Genomic DNA, 21325 nt, shown 5'->3' with positions numbered 1-21325 from the left:
CAAAGACTTGCACTGGGATCGCTCTGCAGCACAAGGCTCTGACGGGAACTCAAAGAGTGTTGAGTAGACATGCTAAAAATACAGCCGGCTATGTTTGATGGGCTTGTTTGCCGAATTTGGCTTCAACAGAGGTCACTGTGTCTGCAAAAGATCTGCTCCCAGCGTCAGAGGAGTAATAGTGTGCGTGCATGTGAACACCTAGTGTATCAATGAGCTTCTAGCTTGGCTCCAACATGCTCTAATTGCTTACAGTAAGGGTAACGTTGTGGTGTGTCTTCAAACCCACACTGCAGATTTTTGCTTGCTTCCAAGACTTAAAAAAAGAAAACTCGAACTGGATGTTTTTGCTTGAGGGAAGCATGTGAGCTTTAATCATGAGCATTTTCCTCATTACTAGGAGGGCCCACCAGAGGACACAGGGCATAAACAGTCATCTCACTCAACCATTGAGAAGAGCTTGATCTTGTCCTAAAACCAAACTCAGCAATTGAAGCAGCAGAAAGCAGATCCCACAGCTTCAGACTCAGAGAGCTGAAAGGTTAAGAAACACTGTGTTTTGTTTGTAGTCATACCATTGACTGTACATGAGAACTGGACAGAATGAGTGTGATGTCACTCACAGAATATTACTTGTTGGAGGTCCCACCAAAGGAAGTCGATTTAGCCGCAATTTATTTGCTATACGAATATTACCATGTTGGAACCAGAAATCGTCAGTAAGCAGTGATTGGTCAGTCTGAGTTATCATTTCTATAGCAACCACTTTCACCAATCAGGAATGAGCTTGTTGGAAGTCCACACCCCTACCACTTGAAAACGGGCTACATGAAATCTGTCAATCAAGCATTTCGTATATTCGACGTAAGACCCCATACTTTTATTGAAGCATCTGATTGGTCCGTTTACAACTTGAATAACTTACAATAAAGAAAAAATATCATAAAAAGAATTTGTATTTTCATTATCAAGAACATGCTGGAAAATGTATCAGAGCGAGAAAAGTTATTCTGACAAATATAATGACTGAGTAATAACTGGCTATTTCTCAACAGAAGTCTATGGGATTTTGGCTTCTTGGAGCCAGCAGGATACCCTGTTTGTAACACAAAGTGGGAGGGGTAACTCAGTCCAATCAATGGTTCAAACTTGCTCACCGTTCAGCCGTGCCCCAACAGCGACGAGGATCACCGGCACCCCCCAGTGTCTCAGGAGAGGCCGGAGTCTTGGGGCGTAACCATTTCTGACCTGCTGGAAGGCCAGCTTGTCTGTAACAGAATATTTGATGACCAGTATGTCGGCTTGCTCGAGAACTTTCCGCACACTGGCCCAGTCGCTGTCCAACAAGTCCTAGAAAACACAAGAAAGAGATGAGCAAAGGCACAGGAGAAGGGTCATATTAATATCAGAACTCCAATACACAGAACCATCTGCAAACAAAGTCGGAACTATAAATCCTACTTCAGATAACACTAACCCTTCCCCTCCTAAGTCTAAATACCTCTTTGCTGCTAGCTCTTGGGACTTTACCCCCAAGGACTAGCTGTTCCAAACCAACCTGATTCCACTCATTAGGCAGGAAAAAACACAATGAACACTCAACTGAATCCTCTGAGCAAATTGAATTAAAAAAGAGAAGAGACTGACAGATCTAGAAAACACTTCAGACCATGGATCGACAGCCATATAATAGAACGTGTGAATGAAAAATTCATGTGCTATTTAGAACAAAAGGTCTTTCATCTGGGTTTTTGTGCATTGCATGTTAAAATGCTGTCCTCTAAGGATTGAGACATTTTCATGAAGCCGGCAATCAGTCTGAAGAGGGCCTTGGAATTCTGAAACGCTGCACTGTTGTCCTCTGAGCAGCAAAAGCAGATAAACAGGGACATGGTCCTCCTTTGTTTTGTTTAACATATCTTTAAAATACTACACCAATGATTTTTTGATCAAATGTGAAACTGTTCCCAGTGGTCTTTCAATCAAGATTATAACAAAATCATAGAAAAAAAGCCTGTGTCATTTTATAGGGTATAGTTTTTGCAGAGCAGCGGTAGTTCATTATAAATTTGCTATTGAGTTGTGGGTGGATCTGTTGCAGCAGATTAAGCCCACTCCCGTTTCCCATCATCCATCTGTACGGGTACCTACACACAGACCACATTGACTCGCGATCAAGCGGCCACTTTTAATGAAAAGTATCTGTAATCTAACATCAACCTGAATTTCAGGCTTCCGCATGCAGACATTCATTGATCGCGTGCTTTAACTTTAAACCGATGTACTTCTTGATGCAAAATCGCGACAACACTGAACTTTGACCAATCAGAGACTTGGATTAGGCATCCTTTTCATAACACGGAAGCACTTGATTTTGGAATTAGTAGATTTGGACAGCACTAAAAATGGCAAACACAATGGTGAAGTGCACTACACAATGATTAGGGGGGAATTTGGACACAACTCAGACTTTGCATACCTCTACCAATTTTAGCTAGCGAACAAGCGCTAGTTAACTGTAGAAAAACAAAAGAAGAAGAATCCCCTCTTTGCTACTCCCTCCATGTGCGCTGTGAAAACCGCTAGCTGAATGTCTGTTGATGAAACCGTGTATAGCTTGTTCTTGAATGCACCATGCAGCAGGTGCGTAGGTAGCTTACATCAGGGGTCCCCAACTCCAGGCCTCGAGGGCCAGCCCCCTGCTGGTTTTCCAGAAACTCCTTATCTGCTGCTGATTACCTGGATCAGGTGTGTTTAGTCAATAAGGAATTTCAATGGCAGGTTGGCTGGAAAACATGTAGGACACTGGTCCTCAAGGCCTGGATTTGGGGACCCCTGCCTTACATCACTAGTTCAACAGAAATGGTAAGAAATATTGGAGCTATTACAGTTCTGAGCCAGATGCTAGCTCAAACGCAAAAAACGGAGACGTGCATGGATCTATTTGGCTTGCCGTAGTAGCGTCTACGTCACACCTACAAGCTTTTTCACACTACATTTTTTCATCTGCAGCTGATTCACAGCAAATTGAATAAAGAAATGCTTAAAAGTGCAATTTTAAGCTTATTTTACTGTATATTCGAGCTCCATTACTAGAAAAATGCCACAAGAACATTATGTTAAAAAACGTGATTTTTATCATAATGGGTCTCTAATTTTCCAAAATCTGACATGATGAGATTGTAAGTAAAATAATCTCTCAACTCTTACCCAACTGGGGCAATCCCTAACCACCACAGTGACATCTCCAAACACACGTGAGGTGTATTCCATAAAAGCCGGGTTGTGCACACTGCCCTCCAGCTCGCATGGTCCCACCAGCGCACCATGACCCAGGTAGCTCCACAGCAAGCCGCCCTGCAGCTGCCCCTGGCCCATGATCTCCTCCCCGGGTCCCACTCCTCCAGGACACTCGCTGCCAAGAGCCACGATGTGGATGGACCTGCGAGGCAGACAGGTTCTCCTCTCAGATCGAGTGGACACACTGAAGCCTATTATTCATGTCTATCACGGAGGCAGTGCATCATTATGTCACTGGAAATAACAGAGAAGAAGCTTGCCAAGGCATTTATCACACCTGAGAGGACATGATGGTGATCAGATCAGGAGATTGGAGGTTTTTGCTGTTTGTTTTGGTGATAAAATGACAGCATGTGCAGATTTTTATTGTAACCGTTTTAGGAATAAATACAATTCTGCATCTCCTTGTTTGTTTAAATGAGTTGCATCTTCAGAGGAACTTACATCTTGCGGTGACAGCGGGGTTGTTCCGCCGCTCTACGCTATGGAGCCCGTTTCCTCACGTTTCCACGCCAGTCTGCAGTCGCTTTTCCGCAATGAGCCGCTCCGCTGTTAATCCCTTTCATCGGCGCCCGGCCCCCCGGGAGCCCGGCTGCTTCTGCTGCTGCTGCTGGGGAGCTCAGCAGTCACTCGCATTGTCCCGGCTCGTTTTTCATTCATAAAAGCAGAGCTCGAGTCGTCCCGAACCGACCGCAGAGAGACGCACCGGACAGCCCCCGCTGGACCCGCGGCGGAGCAACAGCAGAGTACGGGGGAACAGCGGCGCCCATGGGCGGCCAATGCGCTAACGGACTAACAACTTATGAGAGGCTGGAAACACGTTCGGCTGACGGCGGCGAGAGCTCCGCGCGGATCCGTGTCCACGCCGCGTGAACGACGACGGCGGGGGGGAAACTGTTCCAACTGACGGAGAAAACCGACGAGGGCGCGTGCGCTGCGAGCTGGACGAGAGACTGACTCAGCAACACGCACGCGGGCACACACACAAGGAGCTCGCGCGCTCTGCTAATGGCTGTTTGCTTTCACGTAAACTATCAAAACCATTTGTTACTAAACGTTATTCGCACTGACTTTAAGCTTATTTTCCTTTTATTTACATTTATTATATATTCTTTAAACATGTATCCATAGTTTTTCACTAAGCAATTAAGGTAAAACAAATTATGGGCAAACAGTTATCATTTTTTGATGCTACAAATAGTCTAATAGTCGATAAATACAGACGCTATTTTTAAAATACATTGTAGATCAAAAATATTTTAATTATGGAGCAAATATTGACGTTGGTTGACATCTATTATTTAGCTTTGCTAGCATAGCAGTGTTTACACATAAAATCTAAAATAGTGGTTCTCAAATAAATATTTTTACTTCTGGGAGTACAGCCAAAAGAGTATTTCTGATGATTTTTTAGAAAAAATGTAAAAAAAAAACAAACAAACAAAAAAAGAAATAATATAGGAAAAATTCAATAAATTATTTTTTAAATAATTGTATTTTGTTCTAAATCTTTGGAGTCTCAACAATAACAACATACTTGTCAAACACTGCCACCTGGAGAACTCAACAATGGACTCATGATTAAAATAAAAATATATTTCCCAGTGATGACTATAGTGATGATTATAATCATTTGTTTAAATTCATTAATTCATTTGTTTACGGTTTTTTAAATCACATTTTTCTCCTTTTCTGAATGGTTTGGAGAGTCACCCAAAAATAGACATTTTGTTCATCTTAAGAAGAAGGTGTTGTGAAGTGCTTTTGTTGTTAAATCCATTTAGTTAGTTTTTAATATTATTACCTCTGATCTTTATTTTATATATATATATATATAGATTTAGTTTTTATGTAATTTTTATTGCAGTTAAATTATTTCTCTCTATGTAAAGTATTTTGAAATATTCATTAAAGCTTAACTAAAGATGTATTTGATCAAAACTTGGTTAAAAAAAGTATTTCACACAGGTTACATCATTGAAAAACAGGCTGAGAACCTCTAGAATAAAATATGCAGGACTGTCTGTTAAATAATTCCACCCCAAACGCTAACTCACAGACCAAACTTGATTTTTTGTAAACTCCTCCCAAAAGAGTTTTTTACATGTTAGGTTTTCTTACACGTTACACCCTTTGCTGCAATAACATTCCATTTGACATTTGATTTCCAGCTGTGCGTAAATCATTTTCTTTTTTTTTTTTTTAAATAAAAATCCCATCTTAACGAGGTCTGAAAGTGGAGCTGGGGTCAGTGGTGGGTCAATAGTACCCCCCCTCACTCTTTAATGGATTATTTATTTTCAATGTGAATAAACAATATTCATTTCTTTAACCAAGATTTTTTGTAAATGTCATTACACATATGACCACATCACAAATAAATCAGTATATTTACATATTATTTATATTATGCAACTCTACTTACAAATAACTTTACCTCAACTAGGATTATAACCACAACCTAGCATCCACTGAAGGGGAAAGTAATTCCAAAAATCCAAAAGAAGCTTTGCCAAAGTGCCTGTATGCACAAAACAACTCCCCATTAGTTTATTAAGAGTTTATTAATAAGAAAAAAGAGGTACATGTAGGCTATGGATTGATTGTAACCTTATTCACTATCTTAGCTGCCATCTTGAAGCTTAAGCGCTAAAAATCACTAAAAATGCTTTTTACAGACCTTGAATTTTAAAGTAGAAGGACTAAAATATTACAGATTTTTTTAGAAGTTTATGCAAAAGCCACACAAGTTTAGATTTTGGTTTCTAAAATAAACTATTTTCAAAAGTATGGGCTTTTGTTTTTTTCAGGATTGACTCGATAACATTTCACAGTTCATTTTTTTCCTGGTTTCAGGTCAAAACATCTCAAAAACTAAAGTTTATGGAGGATCTAAACCTGCATCTTAAAAAAAAGTGTTTAGCAGATTGGAAATGAATGTTTTTGGTTTATGAGAGAAGTTTAGAAAATCATAGTTGGGACAAGCTTTAGTAATTTATGTTATTCTAGAAGAAAAATACCCAGGGATGTTGAATTGGAACTTTTTTATATTGTAAAATATATTGTATGCATCCAAGACATAGACTAAAAATTCATGCTTCTTATATTCCCTTGCTCTCTCCGCTCTACCCCTTCCTTGAACAGGCTGGTCTTTATCTTGACTAACAGCCCCCTCTTGACCCATTACAAATGACCACCTGAAGATAAGACCCCTGCCTTGTGTCAAAGACTCCTAATCTGACACCATAATCACATTTTAATATTTAATGCTCAGTCTGGAAATTCTGCACATATTCTGCCCTTTAGTCAGCTCTAACCTTCAATGTTTCTTGTTTTTATTTTAAGAATCACATCAGCCGGAGCCTTCAGACAGCACTGGGAGTCAGTTGCAAACCCAGCAAAAAAGCAGCATAATCATTCATGCACACAAGAACATTACATCCCATTGCCTCTATATTATAACCCGTGGCATTTGCAGATCTGGAGCCCCGCTACTGTTTCAGGATGTAAATGGGAGAAAACCAACCAGGCTGTTCTAACTCTTTAAATGGACTTGTGAGGTTCTGAGATGAGCAAGTTCTTCTGCTATAAAGTAAATTGTGCATTAAAATTAAATCTGATTAGACTTTTTACACCCTCATTTGTAAAATGAACTCTGGGTTCTTTTGTCAGATAAGGGAATGTAATCATTTTTCATTATGTTCTCAATTTCTGATAAGATCAAAGCATGTTTTAAAAAGTAAATGCAGTCAGTTATTATGTAGGAGAAAGTTGCATTACAGCTTAATTTTTCACATAAACGATCTTTCACTTCAGCACCTTATTGATCAGTGTAAAGCCTTTTATCATATTGATTAATTTGCTGCATAAATAATGCATTAGGAGAAGAGCATAGGCCCACACCTGGCTGCTTCAGTTCCCTTGTTAAGAAAAGAGAATCAAAATCCATCCACAGAGATGTTTATTTAGTGAAGTAGATAAGGAGTTGGAAAACAAAAGTCAAATTGCTAAAGTTGAGCAAACTTCACAACAGGAGCAGCCTTAGTCTCTGAGCTCGTTACAAAGACAACCCAGATTGAGGCCGTGCCTGAGTTCTTGTCATTTAACAGTTAGTCATTTTCTGGGGACGCGAGTCGACCAAACGTAATGAGATGCAGTCTTTAGTCGTCGTCTTCTGTAATAGGATTTTCCTTCTCGGCCGCTTCAGCTTTGGCTCTCTCCTCCTTGCCCTTTTCTCCTTGATAGTAGTCTGACTCGATCCAAGCCGGGCTCACGGAGAGCTTGACAAAGACATTCCCGTCGCTCTCTGTAACCACATGGATCCGCTGTTTCACTCCCTTGGAGTACCATCTGGTCACTGGATGCTTTTCCCTGGGGTCCTTGCCCTTGTACAAGCACTCCCCCTCAGCCAAAGTGATCTTGTACTTGTGTTTTGGACAAATTATGCACATCTTGCCATTAATTTCCTGTGGATTGTGTCCATATGCGTGGAAAGACAGTGTGTAAAACAATGTTAATGTTATGTAAATGTAGTAGCAGCATTATCAGTATTCCTTCGTGCCTCAGCCAAGCTGTGCCTTAAGCTTTTACTTGTAAGAGCAAGAATCCTGTTTAAAAAAACATAGCAGGGTAACTGCCTCTGAATAATCTCAATTACATTCTAGGGCTTCTTTTTAGATCACATCTCTTAAATGAAAACTTCACCTCAATGTCTCCATTCTGCAGCATCCCTCCGGCATCTGTGAGGAAGAAACAGATTTACTGAGACGCACAATAAACACTTTGAACCACATTAACATTCAATAACCCGATAGAGTGGACTCTATTTGAACATTCCTAAAATAATACACAAATAGCAAATAAAACTAAAAGCCTTGAATCATTTTTTTTGTGTGTTGCTATAGGACAAAAAAAACAATAATTTTGTTAATGTACATAAAATACGACCCTTGTCCTCTTTTTTTGTTTTCTGATTAATGCATATTTGCTTTGACTTGATGCCAGGAATATATGAAATATATTTGAGAGTTTGCAATATTAAGATTTTGTTCTTGCAGTAGATTTTTCAGCAAGGATTGTTCTGACTTGTCTTTGATGTGCTGTACAACCTCCTAAGTCTCATTTTTGTAAGTTTGAGCTTTTAAACATATAAAGAAAAATACACACAATGACTGCCCTGTTTTCTAATGTGTGAGATCCCAGCATTTGTTACCTTACACCATTTCCCATCAGAGGTCGCCACATCTAAACAACTTTCACTGATTCACACAGGTGGTTTGGAAAAGTGCTATGGCAAGCCTTTTTATCAATCAATCAATCAATCTATTAATCAATCAATCAATCAATTAGTCAATATCCTTGATATCCGACTGTTTTGAATCTAACAAGTAGTAACAAGTAACAAAAGTACTACTTGTTTACCAGAAACAACCTAAAATGTGAACTAGTTAACTTGTAATGTTTAAAAAAGTGCATTAGTTTAATAACAGGCCTTATTTGTGCTAACTAGTTAACTAGTGGCCATATAAAAAGGTCAATAATTAGTTAATTAGTTAGATATATTTTTTTCCACAAGTTCACTAGTGAGGCTCTTTTTAAACTCACCAGTTTACTAGTGTGACCAAAATCTCATACTAGTTTAGAAGTGACATACACAATGTTAACTAGTTGACTGATGAGAGAGAAAAATTGCACTTATAACTAGTGTGGTGCAAAAATCTCGGGAGCTAACTAATAAGCACATTATTGTCTTACTAGTTTACTAGAGCATTTCAATAAAAGTCATTAGAAAACTGGTGAAGAATGAACTGTCAGCTAGTTAACTTGTGCAGTTTTTCTCTCTCACTAGTTAACAAGTAAGACTTACATATGTCTCACTAGTCAACTAGTTACCATTTTGCATGAAACATGTAAACTAGTATGACATTTTGGTCACACTAGTGGACTAGTGAGCTTTACACGAGCCTTGCTAGTGAACACATTTCATGTAACTAGTTAACTAGTGGCCTTTTTGATGACCACTAGTAAACTATTGCACATTTTTCAACATTTCTAGTTAACTAGCTCTCATTTTTGGCTGTACCTATCAAACTATCAGAATTGTACTTGTGGTATTAGTTATGCTTAAAACAGCCTGATTTCAAGGATATTGATTTAATGATAAAACGACTTCCTGACACATCCCTGTGTTTTATCCGGGCTGGGGACCGTCACAGGCAAACCCATATTGGGCCCCCCTTGTGGCTACATCAAGCAGTAGCATGAAGGGTCTTCCCTAAGGACCCACACTGGATTAAGCTCATTGCATCCCCTTGGAAGGGGGTGCACATCAGTCCTACATACGGCCAAATGAGCATCCAGCCACTCGATTTGCATCCCAGCTTTAATTTTGCAAAATTTAGGTTATAAAAACCTCCAACAAATTAAGACATAACTTTGCTCCAGACGTTTGCTCTGTATTTTAGTCATTTAAAGTTAGTCTCTGTGAAACACACACAGTTTGAAGAATGCATCAAGGTCGGGCGTAAAGTGTCTTGGTCAAGGACACATTGACTCTTGAACCATTAGCCGCCCTTTTAAAGGCAGCACACTTACACCGTGCACCTCCCCGACCTTTAATTAATTCAATTAAATAAATCCCCTTTGTGTATTTTTCTCTTTTCTGCATTTGGTGTGTTAGATTTATTATAAGTATTTTTTTCCCCTTATAAACTAAATGTATAAAATAGTATTTTATTTCTCCACACCTGCTTTGCAGGTTTTGTCTTGTTCGGGGTCACTCCTGCAGACCATTTAAGACTAAAACCTGTTTCTTAGCTGCAAAAAAAAAAAAAAACAAGAATAACCAATCTTTAAGTATTACCATAACTTTCACCAATCATTCCACTGAAAGGATTACCTCAAAAAATACAATTTCAGCTTTTAGAAACTGTTTCTTTGAGCATCATCCCGTTCATCAGATACATTTTATTCACTTATTCAATGCAATCTATATATTTAAGCAGGAGTTTCATATTTGTGACATGAAATGCTTCACTTACGATAGCAGTAAGAGTCAACCGCGTGGAAGACACCTTCATGGTAGATAATCAGTATGTCTCGATCCTCCAGTGTTCTGAAGGACCGCTTTGCTCGTATAAGTTCCTCCTTTTTGCCCACAAAATGAAGACCTGCAGCGGTTTGGTCCTTCGCTTCCATAACTTCATGAAAATCTGTATTAAGAGTAAACAGGACACACATCTATAGATCATAAAATGAACATTCAGTGTGGTCACACAGATGCATGTCAGGGTGAGAACTTTCAGGAGGTGATTCCAAGCCAACAGCATGTTGATTTACAGTATATGTTGAAGCCATGTATCTTGTAGTATGTAGAATACGTCTCTTGTATTCATTATTTTGTCTATATTTTTACAGCAGTAGTTTATATCAGAATAATTCAGTTATATATTCATTATCATGTGTTAGTAATCATAAAAAACAAATAATTTCCTGTGCACACTGCAAAAAAACAACTGCTTAAGATCAAACATGTATTTAAATCCAATGGTTTCAACATTTTAAAAAAACAAAAAATGGAATGTGGAATAAAGTAAACAACAATGATGTTAAAGTGAATTTTCAACAAGGGTTGGTTGTTCAGAGGTCATAATGCCAGGCTCATTGAAGCATTAAGAAAACATGATTTATGTAAAGTAGAAAAACATAAAGTGCAGACTGACTAAGCACAGTAGTGGCAGCAAATGTCTTCCAGCCTGTGGCTAAAAGAGCTCAGAAACAGCAGAATGATTACGCAATAGTCAAAGAAAAACACACATACTGCGGCCTCAACCCTCCTGTCAGTTTTTATTTGTCTCATAGTTTTCAAATGTAGCTTTTTTATGATAAAGCCCAGTTACCTTTGGTTTTGGACGTTACCTTGACACTCCAGCAGATGTGGTGTCTCCGTCAAACTCAACAAGAATTCAGCTGCCAGCTCAAGGCTGCTGGGAGAGGAGGGCCGTCTTTTTATCTTCATCACACACAAGCTGTCTTCCGTTGCCCTGCCTACTCCTGGGTATGACTCTTATCAGTCCCCCCTCCAGACACAAACCATTTCTGGGATGAAATCTAAAGGATCTTTCATTCTTACGGTTTCAATAGCCTCTTAACTGTAGATTTTTTTTTTATAGTGAACCATTTGTTTCAGAAATATTTTAGTGACCTTTTCCAAGGATTTGTTAAAGATATCACCTCAATTTATGAGACAGTGTTTTCATTTTTCGCTGTCGACTTGCCTATAAGGCAAAAATGTTTTTAACTTTAAATCCAGTTTAAGAAAAATGTCAGTTCATCAAAAAAAAGCCACAGTAACCTTTTTTTTTTACTTTATAAAACATGCTGATCCTTAATTCCATATGTTACTTTAGTATGTTGGACCTCTTAATTTTTACAAACTGGTGTCTGTTGTAATGATTTAACTATTTTACCATTCTGATCCTCTGACATCATGATTCCATTTTTTCATAACCTGTAGGCCATAATCATAAAAAAATCAAAAAGAATGGGTTCAAATGTTTCAATCTGTGTATAATGACTCAATACTATCCCTGCAATGTTCTGGCAAACTGTCCAGGATGAACCCCTCCCCCCTTCACCCTACAGTAGCCCTGTATAGCTCCAGCGACCCCATGACCCAGAGGAGGAGTAAAGATTTAGAACCCAGTATGTCATTACTGGGGTCACAAGCCTGCTGGAGCCAGCCCAACTAGTGTTGGGCAAAGGCAGGGTATGCCCTGAACAGGTCTGGCCAGTCTGTTGCACACACACACTCTCACATGCACACCTAGGGGCGATTTAGAGATAGCCGTAAGCATGTTTTTGGACAGTGGGAGGAAGCTGGAGTGCCACAGGGAGAAGATGGAAACCCCACACAGAAGAGACAAATATTTGGTGGGGTGACCATGCGCCCAATTTACAGTATATCCCAGTGTTTTTTAGACGTATCAGTGAAGTTCTCCATTCTAAATTTAGCTGATAAACTCTGACTAAACAAATAAGTGCTCCACGAAGTCTTTTAAAATGTATCTTTTATAAGATTACATAAGTCACTAATTGATCATTGATCAGGTCTTTTTTTAGTTCAGATTTAAAACTTAACTGTAGCTACAAGAAACATCTTAGATTAGGATTGAATCTCTCCCTCTGATCTGACAGTGTGGTGTACTAATTTAAAGTGGTCCAATAGGAGGGCTTTTTCTGTCTAGTAAGCTCATTTTTCACAATTATTGTAGCTATATATGTTAATTAAAACCACCTTCACATTACTAGAAGATAATCAACCAGTGACCGTGTTCATCTGCCATATGGGAAATAAATCTGGCCTTGAACATTTTTCATTAAGACAGCGACCCCTGCTGAGTTTGTTGTTCCATGAATACAAAAAGGCCTTGTTTCCCTTTTGCTAGAAGCAAAATTGACTGTTTTATAGAGAGATTTTGTAAAATAAAAAACAGGACGATGCTTCATTATTCCTCAGAGATCACCTCTGTAGAGTCTTTTTGTGAACGGTACAATGATCCGTCAAAGACAGTTGGTGGTGTTTAAAATGACATATTGCTCCATGTTGAGGACAAAGTCGATTTACTCCCTCCAGTGAGCAACAATCGTGTGATGAAGTCTGAAACCAATGCTCATGTTTTCCTCTTTTCTCCCTGAGGACTGTTTATTCTCAAGTTCCTTCTTCTGTTTTGTTTCGGTCCAGTTGTGCCATTCCCTTTTTTCAACACTGACACTCTGGCTTCAATTTTTTTTTTAACCCAACGTTTCCTTTCAGCTTTTAATTTTATTAGAGTTCAAGTCAACTGCATGGGCGATGTTTGCAGTAGTTAAAGTGTTTAAAGATTCACGTCACTATTTTACATTTTTGTGGCTCAAAAATAGAATTCAGGTCCCAGTTTAAGAAAAAAATAATATATAAACCATAAAAACTTAAATAAATGGAAAAAAGTTAATATTTTATACATTATCACTAACTTATCTAGGTGGGAGGGCCCTGGTTTGAATCCCAGCAGAAACTTTTCTGTATATTTTTAACAGGTTTTCTTCTTTCTCTCTATTATAATCATAAACTTGGTGCCTTCTGTAGACTTTTATTGTAAATGTAGACGTGAGAATATGTCATGTTTTATTTGTATGTATCTCATTGCCCTGTCATCCTGTTTTTGTATTGTCTCTGCAACCTTAGGTTATCGTTGTAAAGTTGTTCTAAATCGACCTACCTGGATAAATAAAAGTTCAACATTAACAATATTTACCATAATTATTTCCTATATCTCCGTTTTTATGTTGTTTTTCAGTCTCTTGTGATTTCTTGAGCTGATTGCATCTAGTTTGAATCCCTGAAATTGATATTAGGAGCTACACTTGATTGGAATTTTCCTCCACTTCCCCCTTTTTTGTCGACCTGATGGTTTGATCTATGGTCATTTTTGTGTGTTTTTGATGTTTGTATCCATTTACTCAGAGGCACAGTGATCATGTAGAAATTGTAACTGGAAGAGAGACAATTTTATAAAGTAAAAGCCTCATTTGGAGTAAAACCCTGTAAAAGTCATGACCGCCCACGTGTCTACGTGTCCTTAGGCATGACACTGACAGGTTAGAGTCTTGCACGCTGTAAATCTGGTTTATTTGAGCATGATTATGGATGGAGAAGGCCGAGAACATGTGTTCATAGAGTTTGTGTTGCTAAAGAAATATTGAGTATAGGGAAGAGAGGGTAATGGGTTTCTGTCTGTTTTTGATTTTAATTGTGAAGCACTTCGAGTCGTGCAAAATGTGAGAAGTGCTTTTTATAGACAAAAGTTTGATTTGAATTATTAAAATAAAGTTTGATATGTGTACTGTGTTTCTGTTTGACAAAAAGAAAAAATATTTTTATACTGACGTGTTCTACTGATTAAATAAAAAGTCTTACCTTACATACTTGTTGGTTTTCCTGTACAGTCTTCCCTCATTGTACTGGAGGTAAAATATATTCCTGATTAGCTTGATTTAATTAAAAATTTCCACTTCCTGTTTAGGGTTAAAGGATTAGTCAATTAATCTGAAACAACTTGATTTTTGACTTTTGAAAATGTGTCTGGATCTTGAGTTGCCTTTGCAGAAAGAGTTTTCACTGATCGCCCACAGAACCATGGATCAGAGTGTGGGGCATAATGCTGACAGCTGTGCTCCTAACTAATATCAGTATCAATTAAATCACTTAAAGTGATTCTATTTTTAATTTCGGAATTGGTCCTTTGGGTTTCTGATTTCCCGTTGCATAATTAGCTTGGATTGGACTGCAGGGAGTAAAGTGTGGGACAGAGTGGTTTGATCAGTTCTCTGAACTCAAACCAATCTCTAGATTGATGCCTGTAAACTGCTCAAAGATTGATTGAGTTCCTCCCTCCTTGGTGGTGGTGCGCTGCACTGATACGGGACAAAATTATGCTGTTTTTTTCTCCCTTCAGGATTAGTCATTTGTTTTAATTGCTTTGATTCTAACTTTTATAAGTAGCAACCTTCCAGGATGGCGTGCGAGACAAATCTTAGGACTCTCGTCTAAACTTGAATCAGCGTTATTTGTTATATGCTTGCTGCTTTCGAACTTCTCTGCGCCTGATTGTGTTCCTTCATCTTTGCTAGAAGCATCTGAACAGATGTGGAACAAATGTACCTTTTTCTCATCAGGATTTGACAAAACTACTTCCTTTTTTAATTTTAAAGGTGGTGCTTCTGGTTCTTGAATATATTTTGCAATGTGAGCTTTCAGCAACCTTCCAGAACAGTGGGAAGGATGGTGCAGCTTAAGGTGCTTTGAGCAGTTCTCCAAACTTGAATCAATATAATTTATCAACCACTTGCTTCCTTCAAACTCCTCAGGGAGTGCTTTAATTTGATGTTTCCTTGGCATTCTAACTGAAAGCTTTTTTAGAAGGCAAAAATCGGAAAACTCAAGAGGTGGGAATCAAATAAATTTTTGAAGTCAATTTCTTCACCTTTCTATCTTACATTCTTCTATTTTATATTTATTGGTTAAAAAAAACCTTCTTGTACAGTTACATACAAACGTGTGGTCTTCAGCTCGTGATTTTTTTTCTCAGTAAGTCTTTCATCTTAACTTAGTCTTAATTTTTGTTATTATTATTTTTGTCTTATTTCCATTTATCATTTTTTTCTCTGACTTCGTGTTTATCATTTAAGTCATAAAATGGAAAGTCACAATGAATGGAATTCAAAGCACATTTAGTTAGCTAAGACATGACTTTTTCTTGGCCTTATCAAAATGATGTCACTGGAACTAATATAAATGATTTATGTTTTTTCATTGCTATTTTGAAGAAATTGTGTTTTCAATTTACAAAGAAGAAAAAAATATATAATTATATATGATTTATGTGTTTTTGGCTTTTTTTCATTGCTATTTTGAAGAAACTGTGATTTCAATTAAAAAAAACAGTGCTAATGGTCTTAAGGGTCGAGTTTAGTAATAATAATAATAATAATAATAATAATAATAATAATAATAATAATAATAATAATAATAATTATAACAATTATAATAATAGTGGCTTTGTGTGATAAATTATGTCCAGTCTAGTTTACAACCAAGTGGAACTAATGAAGAGGGTTTGTGTGCACACCCGGAAGGATTATTTCAGAGAACGGCAAACGGCAGCGGGCGAGCAGCTAATCAGCAATTTTTAGTTGAAAAGTCACGGGTAAATTCCAATTTTTCAAAATAAGTATTTTGTTCAAATTGTGCAGAATATGAGCACGGATTAGAACCTCCACCTGATTAGATAGAGACAAAAAGAAAACCCAAAAATATCACATAAATGCTGAGACGAGCTAAATAGCAAACACAACAACAGATGAAGCTTTTCTGTCATTGTAACAACTAACCAAATGATTTTAAAACACGGGTTTAGTCTTTAAGTTATGTTCCATATTTTTAGATGTATTTTATCGTAGATGATTTGACATAACGAGAATCAGTTTTAAGAAAAGATAAACAGAAATTCGAGTTATTTGTTCAGATGTAACTCGATTGTTTACATTAAGACAGAAAAGAAATGTATTGAAGTGGAGTCGATTCAAATGAATTCCAACTTCGTAAAAATATGTGTTTTTCTAGTGAAGTTTGACATTCAATAAATAAAATACATTGTTCCCTCAAAATAACAATTGCTGGGCACGAATTTGTATTTTGTGCGTACAATACAAATAAGCGTTTTGTGGCCAAACTTCCATATTTTTAACGGAAAATGTAGTATTATGTAGCAACAAAATAGCATTTAACTATAATTTTGTTAGCACAAATAAGCATTTTGTACGTACAAAGTAGTATTTTTGTTTTATCAATTTCTACTAATAATTTGTGGCTACAAAATACTAATTTACAGTTTAAATTAGTATTAATATTACAGTTTTATTACAGTTTAAATTAGTATTTTGTACGTACACAGAAGTGTTTTAGTGTTGTCAATTTTTACTAATAATTTGTGGCCCCAAACTACTCATTGAAATGCAAATAAGGCTATTTTGTGAGGGAAAAAATGCTATTTTAAAAAAGTTTTTATGTGTGCATAAAATGCTAAGATGTATACACAGAGTGCCAATTTGTGGCATACAAAAGCTAATATTGGTGCACAAAAATGCTAATATGTGTGCACAAAATGCCAATTTGAAAACACAAATAGCTAATTTGTCCTCAGAAAATATAAATTTGTGAACACAAAAAGCTAATTTGTGCCAATATGTTGTACGCACAAAATGCTAATATGTGTGCAGAAAATACTAATTTGACCTCAGAAAAATGCCGATTCATGCGCACAAAATACTAATATATTTGCCCAAAATCATAATTTGACCGCACAAAATGCTACTTTATTCCCACAAAATAATATGTACCCACAAATATTTATTTGAGGGCACACAAAGTTTATTTGTGTTCAGAAAATGTTAATTTGTTTGCACAAAATGTCAATTTGAGGGAAATTAATTTTTTATGTCATGCCCAGGGCCCGTTCAATTTCAGTCATTCTGTGATTTTTAAAATGTTTCAGTAAATGACATTTTCTTCTCTAAGTTCTCTTGGTAGTGAGCATTGTCCTGCATCAAGTTCTGCTCAAGTCCTTTAGGTGTTCCAGCAATGCTTTATAAACAAAAATCCATACATTTCTTCTCCTTGTACAGTTTTCTAAACTTTATTCTGCAACTAACTCTTAACATAGGAGCAGTTTGAACAAGATTAATCTAAAAAGATGTCTAAACCTTCAACAGGAAGATGGCCCTGCGAGCTTGTGGTTTTATCGTGTTTCGCCGCCTTGTTGGCTCCAAACCTTCACCCAGCAACATCGAGTATCTCCTCTTGCAGACGTCTTATGGAGAACATCACTGGACTCCACCTAAAGGTGCCTAAATCATTAGGTTTTTTTTAAATAAGGAGCTTTAGATGTTGTTTTTAACATTAGGGTCTGTTGCATTCATTTTCAGGTCACGTGGACCCAGGCGAGGACGACCTCACCACAGCACTGAGAGAGACCAAGGAAGAAGCAGGGCTTGGGGCGGAGCAACTACAGGTGATAGATGGCTTTGTTCAGGAGCTGCGCTACGAGGTTCGAGGCAGACCCAAAGAGGTGCTGTACTGGCTGGCGGAACTAAAGGACCCAGTAACGGCAGTGACTTTGTCTGACGAGCACCAAGACTACCGCTGGGCCCCGCTGGATGAAGCCTGTGCTCTGGCTGGATACAAAGACCTCCAGGACACACTGAGAGCTGCACACAGACACTTAGAGGCTAAGTAGAACTAGCAACAGACTTTAGACCGCTAAAAAAAAAGTCTTTTCCCCTGACAAAATGGTTTGTAAATGCCAACTTTAATTTATGGTTCTGGAATATTCTATTTTATGATTTTACTGTAAATTTTGTATTCTTGAATTTTTTTGGTTATATGAAAGAGGTGTTCACAATCACAGTAATAAACTGGGTGCAAAAAGACTTATTTACCAAATCTAACTTATATGTTTCAGTAATTTTTTTGTGGTTTGAGGAAAAGAATTGTATCTTAAAAACAAATCAGTCATGCATTTGCTTCCATCTTGTGCTGTCTTTAATATTTGTGGAAAAACATGACAACATTAGAGAAAAGACACTGTGAGTAATACATGATGCCACTAGGTGGCAGCAGATGTTCCATAATAAATCTGCTGGGAACATTACTGTAACCTCACATGGAGAAGGCCCTGCTTTGAATCCCAGCTGGATCACTTGTGGAGTTTGCATGTTCTCCGTGCGCATCCGTGAGTTTTCTCTGAGCTCTACGGCATCCTCCCACAGTCTAAAAACATGCTTCATAAGTTTAAAAGTGACTCAATTCACGATCCTGCACAAGACAAAGTAGAACTAGCAGATGGATGGAAATGTAAAAATGAAATTGTATGGCAACAAAGCAGCACATGTTCTGTATATTCAAAATAATATCTGCTGTTTAATGGAATAAAGAGGAGAAAACGTGGGTTTTGAACATATTCAATACAACCAGATGTAGTGGAGTAAAGGTAATAGTTTTGATTATTGATCTACTCAAAAGTAAAGAGTATGCTGCAGAAAAACCTACTCTAAGGAGAACAGTTTTAAATAAAGTTACTTAATTAAATTGAATGTCTTACTCTGCATCATTCACATTTTTTCTTTTGTTTGTCACTGGTGAAGCAGTAAAGATTAAAAAAATATATTTCAATGGTTTTCTTACTTTTTTAAGGTGGTATGCTGCTGTTTTCAACAATCACAAACTTTCAGCCAGTTTCAACAACATACTGTTTTATTTTGAATTATTCTCCAACTTAAACACAGTAACTTTCCATTTGCATACCACTCCTTTTGCCTTTGATGACATGTAAGTTTAGCAACATGTTTCAAAGCCGTTCTGCAAATGCTTTTTATCCAGCCGAAAGGAAAAAAAAAAGAAATCTATGGGTGACATTTGTACTGTCAAAAACACAAAATGAAGAACAACATAAAAATAAATCAATAAAACGTGAAGCCAACAAGAATGACATGAACAACAATGTGTGTGGGCACATTATATTGGCACTGTGAACAGGCCAGTCTCAGCATTAGACCAAGAAAAGGCTTCGGGGGACCCCACAGTGTCGACCCACACCTCAAAAAACAAAGAAATTAACACCAAAGAAAGGAAAAAAAATACACAAACAAATGCTGCCAGATAATGATTCAATCAATTACATTTTTTTTCAACCAGTTTTCTATGTAACAGCATGTAAATAATGATTCTTTAACTCTTCAGACTGTGGATCGTCATGGCAACGCCCTTTCCACGTTTGGCCTTTTGTATGAATATTTGGTGGGAAAAGGAAAAAAAAACATCAAGGCATAAATTTCATGGAAAAGGTAATTGATTACATCACAAATGGACACAAAATTAAATTTTCACTAGAAAACAAAAAAAAAAAGTTCCTTTTTTTATCTATCATGTGGGCGTTGAACTTGATTTCTAATCAAAGCGAAAAGTTGAAAGAGAAGCTTCTGTTTAAAATGGAGCTGGTGTGTCAACAAAATTTGATTAGAAAAAAAATTAAATGTGAAATTCACCAAATCAATTTATTGATTTTGATTTGAAGTCATTGGATTTATATTTTTCAGGTAAAAAACAAAAATTAGTTCATTTTTTTAATAAAAACTCCTAAAATTTTTATCTAAAATTTAAACTTTTATCTAGTTTAAACCATTATCTATGTTAATTTTTTTAACCAACTAGTTTTGGATGGAAATAAAAAAAAAGATAATTAAGTGTTTAATATTTAAATCCTGATATTTCAGCATTTTGGCAGTAACACCCAGACCTATTTTAGTCAATTTTAGAAAGTAGTTTGAACATTAAAAGAAGTCATAGTTTAAGCGCAGATAATTTATAATAATTCACATCTTAATTCTTAACTATTAAACACAATGCCACCAAAGATTATTCTCAAGACTTTAAGAAATTTTGTAGTTGGGGCTTAAAATTCTCCCAAATAACAATTTTAATGGACGTAGCGAATAAAAAAAAAATAATAACATGAACAATTGTTAAAAAAAAAAAAAAAAAAAAACTTGAAAAAGATTTTCATTTCAAATGGATCACTTTAACATGTAATTGTTTTTTCTTTTAAGTGCTTGGATTGATGCGGCTTCAAAAACTATTAAAGATGAAGTGCTTCTTTGGAGGGAATCAACTCAGGAGCAAATATCTTAAAGACATGAAGAGAAGCATCTTTTAAAAATGAAAAAAAAAAAATCACACTTTGTATTTAAAAACAAGCTAAAAGCATAAAAAGCTGGAGCTATTTGTCTTTGTTGAAAAGCTTAAATGACTCAAAGGCAGATGTTTGATTTCTCTCTCATTCTCGGTGAATGTGAGCTGGTAGATTTTTATTTGTGTCAAAAGTGTAGCTTGTGTGCATCTTCTGGATTTGACCATTTCCACTAACTTGAAAGAACTTTTCACATGAGTTGTGTAAAGGAAATCCACATCGTTCATGAACAGAGAGTGCTGATTGAAATGGCCTCAAAAGTGATCTACAGACGTTTGGAGCTAGCTCACCATTCAAATCACATCACAGCATGTTCAGTTATTCCCTCATTCCCACACAGAGTTCTCCACATCATGACAGATGAGCAGGGATGGGGATCGTACGAGAGAAAGTTCAGAGTCTTCGGCATCTGTCCTCTTTTTGTTTGTTGTGGAAACCCTTCAAAGTTCTGGAGTGGATTTCCTCTTTCTTTGAAAGTTCAGGACCACGAGGAAATCTGTCCCTCCTTCCAGCTTTTTTTTAATCCAAAAAGTCTTTGATGAGGAGTTTTACATCCATCACATGCATTCATGGCTTCACTTTCTGCCTGTGGGGTGAGACTTGGTTTCCGTGGCATAAAAATCCATCCATTGTGTTGCTCCACTGCACAGAACGGGGCGACGCGTTTATAAAACAAAATGTGTGAG

General features: G+C 37.0%; 3 protein-coding genes across 6 annotated transcripts in view; 1 reads left to right on the top strand and 2 right to left on the bottom strand.

The window, feature by feature from the left end:
- The window catches only part of rhobtb3 (Rho related BTB domain containing 3), a 28915-nt gene extending 24549 nt beyond the window's left edge, over positions 1–4366 (bottom strand). The window contains exons 1-3 of one of the 2 annotated variants that reach the window (XM_024269826.2): positions 3742–4366; positions 3208–3439; positions 1155–1347 (exon numbers count right to left, since the gene is read on the bottom strand). In XM_024269826.2, coding sequence (XP_024125594.1) covers positions 1155–1347; positions 3208–3439; positions 3742–3743 — 427 coding nt within the window. In that variant the 5' untranslated portion in view covers positions 3744–4366. The remainder of the gene's footprint in view (positions 1–1154; positions 1348–3207; positions 3440–3741) is intronic. The other variant, XM_024269825.1, reaches the window with a different exon arrangement.
- Positions 4367–7241: 2875 nt separating this feature from the next.
- Positions 7242–21325, bottom strand: part of ube2r2 (ubiquitin-conjugating enzyme E2R 2) — a 24333-nt gene continuing 10249 nt past the window's right edge. Inside the window, exons 7-10 of one of the 3 annotated variants that reach the window (XR_002918935.2) lie at positions 10338–10508; positions 10044–10113; positions 8002–8036; positions 7667–7763 (exon numbers count right to left, since the gene is read on the bottom strand). Coding sequence is in view for 2 of the 3 variants with exons in the window: in XM_024269294.1 (XP_024125062.1) it covers positions 7458–7763; positions 8002–8036; positions 10338–10508 (512 nt within the window). In the remaining variant the exon portion in view is untranslated. Of the gene's footprint in view, positions 7905–8001; positions 8037–10043; positions 10114–10337; positions 10509–21325 lie in introns of all 3 variants that reach the window. The other 2 variants (XM_024269294.1, XM_024269295.1) reach the window with 2 other exon arrangements.
- nudt2 (nudix (nucleoside diphosphate linked moiety X)-type motif 2) lies at positions 15924–19539 on the top strand. Its single transcript, XM_024269296.2, has 3 exons — positions 15924–16043; positions 17608–17738; positions 17821–19539. Exons 2-3 carry the CDS (start codon positions 17612–17614, stop codon positions 18129–18131), a joined length of 438 nt encoding a protein of 145 aa, XP_024125064.1. The 5' UTR covers positions 15924–16043; positions 17608–17611; the 3' UTR covers positions 18132–19539.

The sequence above is a fragment of the Oryzias melastigma genome, linkage group LG5, assembly GCF_002922805.2.
Source record: "Oryzias melastigma strain HK-1 linkage group LG5, ASM292280v2, whole genome shotgun sequence".
In the NCBI taxonomy this organism is placed as follows: Eukaryota; Metazoa; Chordata; class Actinopteri; order Beloniformes; family Adrianichthyidae; genus Oryzias; species Oryzias melastigma.
This window is presented reverse-complemented; position numbering and strand designations above follow the sequence as displayed.

Coding starts and splice junctions, on each gene's coding strand:
- nudt2 (XM_024269296.2), top strand. CDS start 17,612: ATGGCCCTGCGAGCTTGTGGTTTTATCGTGTTTCGCCGCCTTGTTGGC. Junction 17,739..17,820: donor TCACTGGACTCCACCTAAAG/GTGCCTAAATCA, acceptor ATTCATTTTCAG/GTCACGTGGACCCAGGCGAG.